We start from the raw sequence: 6,686 nt of genomic DNA, 5'->3' as shown, positions 1-6,686 counted from the left end.
TAACTCATTATTCGTTGAGTTAGTTTGGTTCAAATTAGAAAAAAAAAATCAAAAATTATAATAAAATCAAACCAGTGAAAATCAACGGATTCGAATTTTATTTTTTTCCAAATACGAACCAAAGAACACCTCTACTTTTTTGCATCCAAAGTTGTAAAGTTCTATCAGAAAGGGTGGTAACAAACTTTAAGGGTCTAGATACGTTTCATGTTGTAACACAAGCAAGCACTAATGGCAAGAGAATGACCAGGCTTGAGAATTTTTTGTCTCATTTGGAGGATAAATTGTAAAGCCGTCAAAATAAACCCAAACTCATAGGCTCACCACGAATTTGGATTGAACTGCGTCCAAAATAGGAAAAAAATTACAATTGACTATAAAATTTTATCTAACCCACTTATGACTCCTATAAAATAGGATTTATTTTATTATTTTAGTAATCCTTTAAAGATTTAATTTGTTTTGTTTTAATTCTTGTTGTTAAGTAATAATGTTAACCGATAATTTATCATAATAACAATGTTTTTAGGTTTTTGACTTATCATGCAATAAGGAGTACTCTAATAAGGGAATTACATGTATAACTTTTTTTTATAAATTGTATTTGAAATCCTCACCAAGTATTCTAACATCAACAACAATTTTAAACAATAAGACAAGGGTCAAATGCCTCTTGTGACATGTCCATTTATTGCATACTAAATTTATTTAATATTTTATATAATTAAAACTAATAAAATAGATATTGTGCATAGCACGAGTAGAAAACTAGTTTAATACAAATGAGATTTTGGTCCTGATTTAAATCTTAAGATAGTTTGCCAATTCCTTTTTTTGATTGGTGCATAGATCTTCTCCAATGCACTAAGTAATGTTCTTTTGACTGAATGCACTAAGTAATGTTAATAATGCTGTTTGTTATGGACGCGGGTTAAGGGTGAGGGAAATGAATGAGTGAGTAAGGAAGAGGACGAGGGGAGAGAGAGAGAGCCTTTATTTCGAGGACAAGGCTTCCTCCCAAGGATATTAGTGTTAACTTTCTGCATGCCTTATTCTCATTCGAGTAATTCTTTTATACATGAGTTCATTACAAGCTCATTAACGGTTATAACCGTTATAACTATCTTCATAACAGAAAGGCTAACGGTATCTACAAATTGCACGTGCGCGAATCTGTTGGTTATCCTCTTCACGTGCTTACATAGTCACGTAAGTAGTAAGGCTTGATAGCTTCTCTTTTGGGTCTGAGGTCTCGGGCTCGGTCTCGGGCTCGTGTATGGTGCTGATAGACTCGGGCTTGTGTATGGTGCTAACAATACCCCCATCGCCGAACACCACCTTGTCCTCAAGGTGGTAGGCGTCGCGTAACTCAGGCCATGACTCCCAAGTGGTATCCTCGGGGGGTTGGCCTTCCCATTGGGTAAGGACCATGCGAGTTGGTGGAGAGGTGGAGTCATCCATTTTCGAATCCAGGAAGCATAGGGGTCATGGTACAGGCTTGTGATCGAGGACCTGTAAAGACCAAGTGTCTGGTGACAATGGTGGTGGGCCGTGGTGAGCACGGAGGAGCGAACAGTGGAACACGGGGTGGATTCGTGCCTTATCGGGAAGTAGGAGACGATACGCGACCTGGCCTATGCGTGCTATGATTTGAAAGGGACCGAAGTATCTTTTTGAAAGCTTGGAATGAGGAGCTCCTGCTACGGAACGTTGACGGTATGGACGGAGTTTGACGTAAACCCATTGGCCCACGGTGAATGAGATGTCCTCGCGCTTGACATCGGCGTTATGCTTCATGACTGCTTGTGCTTTCATCAATCGTTGCTACAGTTTCCTGTGGATCTCTTGGCAGTTGTGGATTAGGTTGTCAACTGCTTCGTTGCTGGTCAGTCCCGGAATGTAGTGGGGTAACGTCGGTGGGGTTTTGCCGTATATGACTTCGAAGGGGGTAAAACCTAAGCTTGTGTGAATGGACGTGTTGTAGGACCATTCTACGAGAGCTAGGTATCTGAACCAGTTTGCAGGCTGGGAATGGACAAAAGAGCGCAGATATTGCTCGAGGATTCTATTCATTACCTCCGTTTGGCCGTCAGTCTGGGGGTGGTAGGCCGTACTCATGCGGAGGAGGGTGCCATGTAGACAAAAGAGCTCGCGCCAAAATGAACTGAGAAATATAGGGTCCCTGTCGGACACAATGCTTCGAGGGAAACCGTGATGCTTGCATACGAGGTCCAGGAAGAGAGTCGCGACCTTGAAGGCTGAGAATTGCGTAGGTAATGCGCCTAAGTGAATGCCTTTTGAATAACGATCCACGACGACGAAGATGACTGTGAATCCGTGAGAAGCCGGTAGGTGCGTGATGAAGTCCATGGATATATCCTCCCATACTCTTGTCGGAATTGGGAGAGGTTGCAGTAGTCCAGCCGGTCGGCGAGTGCTTGACTTGGTTTGTTGACAAACCTTACATTCCCGGACAAAGCGCTTAACATCCTCCTTGAGGCCGTGCCAGAAGAAACTGGACTGAAGTCGATGTGAGGTCTTTGCGACGCCCATGTGGCCCCCTAACGGTGTTGCGTGATACTCGAGCAGGATGGTGGGGATGTAAGGATTAGTTTGAGGTAACTAGATGCGTCCCTGGAAGAATATGAGCTCATTGTGGATGTGATAGTCAATGTGAGCTGAAGGATTGGTCGTCACCTGGGATAATAGTTCTTGGAACTGAGGGTCATCGTGTAACGTTCGCTAGAGATCCTCCAGGAATTCCAGGTGAGGTACTAAAAGTAATAGTAGTTGACTTGGTGAGGAAGGAGATCGCGATAATGCATCTGCAACGATATTGGACGCGCCTGCTTTGTAGCGAATCGTGTAGTCGAATCCCAGTAGCTTCAAAAGATAGTAATGTTGTTCATGGGTTTGGATTACCTGGGTCATGAGTTCTTGAATGCTTTTATGATCCGTTAGGATAGTAAATTATCTTCCTAGAAGATATTGCCGCCATTTGCGAACTGCGGTTACGATAGTATGGAGCTCCCTGATGTATGTTGAGGCGTGTATCATTCAAGGTCCGAAAACTTTGCTGAAGAACGCTACTGGGTGATCCTTCTGTGTCAGCACGACTCCCATGGCAGTTTGTGATGCGTCTATTTCGACCACAAACAACTCTGAGAAGTTAGGGAGAGCGAGAACTGGTGCACGAGTCATTGTTAACTTCAGGTTATCGAAAGCAGCTTGTGAATCTTCATTCCATTCGAACGCATCCTTGCACAAGAGTGTTGCAAGAGGTTTGGCTAGAAAGGCATAGTTTCTTATAAAGTTGCGATAAAATCCCGTGAGGCCTAAAAGACCCCTGAGTCCTTGGCTGACGATGGTACTGGCCACTGGGTCATAGCCTGAATCTTGGATGGTTCCGGTTCGACCCCTCTGCCAGAGACGACATGCCCTAGATACTCCACTTGATCTTGCGCGAAAACACACTTAGCACGTTTGAGATAGAATTGCCCATGTAGTAATGCTTTGAAGACTGCCTCGAGATGGTGAATGTGAGATGATAAAGACTTACTATAAACAAGGATATCGTCGAAAAATACTGTGGCAAAGCAGCGCAAGAATGGTGTCAGTAAGTTGTTCATGGCAGCCTGGAAAGTGGAAGGTGCATTGCTTAACCCGAAGGCCATGACACGATATTCATAGTGTCCATGATGCGTTCTAAACGTTGTTTTCTCAATATCAGGCTCGTGCATGAGTATCTGATGGAATCCCTGTCGAAGATCGAGCTTGGAGAACCATGTTGATTGACCCAGTTCATCTAACAACACGTCAATGGTGGGTATCGGAAAACGGTCGCGTATGGTCACGGCGTTAAGCGCGCGACAGTCCACACACATACGCCAGGTGCCATCTTTCTTTTTGACTAAGAGGACCGGTGATGAGTAAGGGCTGGTACTTGGGCGTATCAGGCTAGCGGATAAGAGGTTAGAGATTTGCTTTTCTATTTTTGTTTTCTGAAAATGTGGATATTGGTATGGACGTACGTTGATCGGGGAAGATGAGGGAAGGAGGTTTATGTGGTGGGTGACAGCTTGTGGGGGAGAGAGGGTGGTTGGTGTCTGGAATAGCTGCTGATACTGGTACAGTAAGGTTTCGATGGCGGAGACTAGGTGGGGAAGATGACTCTGGGGAAGACGATGTGATGTTGGGCCGGGTTGGGCCGTGGGTAAAATACTTAAGTGAAACAGGGTGGATGTTGACCCGGTTTGAATGAAACGCTTTACCTGGGCTGTGGAAACGGGTTCTGGCCCATTCGTAACATCTGCGTGGATTTCGATTGCCTGGCCCAAATGGTGGAACTTCATAACTAGGGAGGTGTAGTCAGTGACTACTGGACCAAATTGCTTAAGCCATTCGATACCCAGAACAGCGTCAGCCCCACTTATCGGAAGCAAGTGGAACGAGACACTAAAATGGTGTCCCTGAAGTGATAATGATGTATCGGGGCACAGCTGATCACAGTTGAGGATGGAGCCATTCCTGACAAGTACTCGTAGAGGCTGGGTGGACTTCACCGGAAGATGGAGGAATTGAGCTATGCGTGGCTGGAGAAAGTTGTGCATACTGCCACTATCGATGAGGATGGTGAGGTGCGCGTGGTTGAGCTCGCCGTAGAGGCAGAAGGTTTCCGACGAGGGTAACCCTGATAAAGCGTGTAGGCTGATATGAGGGTATGGATCTTCCGGAGTTAATTCCGATACTTCGTTAGTTGCTGCTGCCGGAGACGTGGATATTTCCTGGCTGAGTTCGTCTATTTCCGGCGTGGGGTTTTCTGCGATGAGCATGAGAATCCTGCCATTGCAACGATGGTTCGAGCTCCATTTCTCGTCTCAGTTATAACAAAGCCCTTTTTCTCTGCGAAAAGCTATTTCTTCTGGGGTTCTCTGAACAAACTGTGGTTGTTTTTTGGAGTTGGGGTTGTTGGTTGTCGTAGAAGGAAGGTCACTAAGTCGAGGGGGAAAACGTCGTCGATCCCTTAACTTGTCCTCCTGTAGCTTGGCTAGTGCGGTTGCCTGAGGGAGGGAGATTGGCTGAAGAGCTAGCACTTCCCGACATATCTCGGGTGACAGCCCAGAGATAAAACAACTTAACATGAACGGTGGAGGTAACCCAATTACCCGATTAGCTAATCTTTCGAATTCAGTTAGATAATCGTTAACCGTACCTCATTGAGACAACTTGAAGAGAGCTCCTTTTGGGTCTTCGTAGAAAGATGGTGCAAACCTGGATTCGAGAGCCTGCAAGAACCCTGGCCACGATGTGATGAATCCATTGCGGAACATCCATTGATACCAGCTTAGGGCTGCGCCATCAAGGTAAAAGGAGGCTACCGTAATCCTCTCCTCCTCCGGCGTGTTCTGGTAGTCAAACAGCTGGGTGATTTTGAAAATCCAACCCATCGAGTCACGGCCGTCAAACCTCGAAATATCTAGCTTGATGTGGTTTCGTTGGGAGAAGGAAGTTCGGGGACTAGAGTGGGTGGTGTTCGTGTCATGGAGGCGCAGATGGTCGAGGATTGAATCAACTTTGCCTGATAACTCTGTGTATTTTTCATTGAGGGAAGCTTGGTTGTGGGTCAGGCGAGCAACCGCGTCTTCTAGTCTATCAGTGGTGGTTTTCCTGGTCGTGTGGTCAGCCATGGCAATGGCAGGGGCAGGTCGGACTAGTGTTATGGACGCGGGTTAAGGGTGAGGGAAATGAAAGAGTGAGTAAGGAAGAGGGCGAGGGTCGAGAGAGAGAGAGAGAGAGAGAGAGTGCCTTTATTTCGAGGACAAGGCTTCCTCCTAAGGATATTAGGGTTAACTTTCTGCATGCCTTATTCTCATTCGAGTAATTCTTTTATACACGAGTTCATTACAAGCTCATTAACGGTTATAACCGTTATAACTATCTTCATAACAAAAAGGCTAACGGTATCTACAAATTGCACGTGCGCGAATCTGCTGGTTATCCTCTTCGCGTGCTTACGTAGTCACGTAAGTAGTAAGGCTTGATAGCTTCTCTTCAGGGTCTGAGGGTCTCGGGCTTGGTCTCGGGCTCGTGTATGATGCTGATAGACTCGGGCTCGTGTATGGTGCTAACATTGTTACTGGTTTTTGTTTAATTATCATACTCGTATGCATATGGATTAAAATGACCTTTATACTCTTCTAACATATTTAGCTTATAAAAAAAAATTATCCATCTAGGACACAAATATAGAGTAATACACAAGAATGAAGAATTCGTAACAAAGAAAACTAGATAATAATAACGAGGGAAAATAGTTACTTTTATTGTTGAATGTGTAATTTATTGACAAATGCATTTCTAAAACATGAAAATATAAAATTTAGTTTCTAAAATTCTAAAAAGTGCAACAAATATATTCAGTCGTTAATTTTCGTCCGTCACCGTTAATAAAATAACATATGTGACACAAAGAGACGAATTTGTCATTAAAATGATTGCTAACTTGAATGTTGACTAGCTTGAATGAAAATGTTAATAAGATATCATTTTTGGACGTAAATGTCAATAATTTTTTGTTGGACGAAAAATGTCAATATTTTTAATTGGAGAAAAATGTCGGTAATTTGTTTTGAATCTAAATGTCACTACATTTCATTGGACCAAAATATCAATAAGTTACCATTATT

At 43.9% G+C, this 6,686-nt stretch overlaps 1 protein-coding gene across 1 annotated transcript; it reads right to left on the bottom strand.

The window, feature by feature from the left end:
• Window positions 1–1,485: 1,485 nt before the first annotated feature.
• Window positions 1,486–1,815, bottom strand: LOC113002333 (uncharacterized). Its single transcript, XM_026129434.1, has one exon. The coding sequence runs from the start codon at window positions 1,813–1,815 to the stop codon at window positions 1,486–1,488; it is 330 nt and encodes a 109-aa protein (XP_025985219.1).
• Window positions 1,816–6,686: the final 4,871 nt, after the last annotated feature.

The sequence above is a fragment of the Glycine max genome, chromosome 8 (genome assembly GCF_000004515.6).
Source record: "Glycine max cultivar Williams 82 chromosome 8, Glycine_max_v4.0, whole genome shotgun sequence".
Taxonomy (NCBI): domain Eukaryota; kingdom Viridiplantae; phylum Streptophyta; class Magnoliopsida; order Fabales; family Fabaceae; genus Glycine; species Glycine max.
Note: the sequence above shows the minus strand (reverse complement) of the source record. Positions and strands in the feature narration are given on the sequence as shown.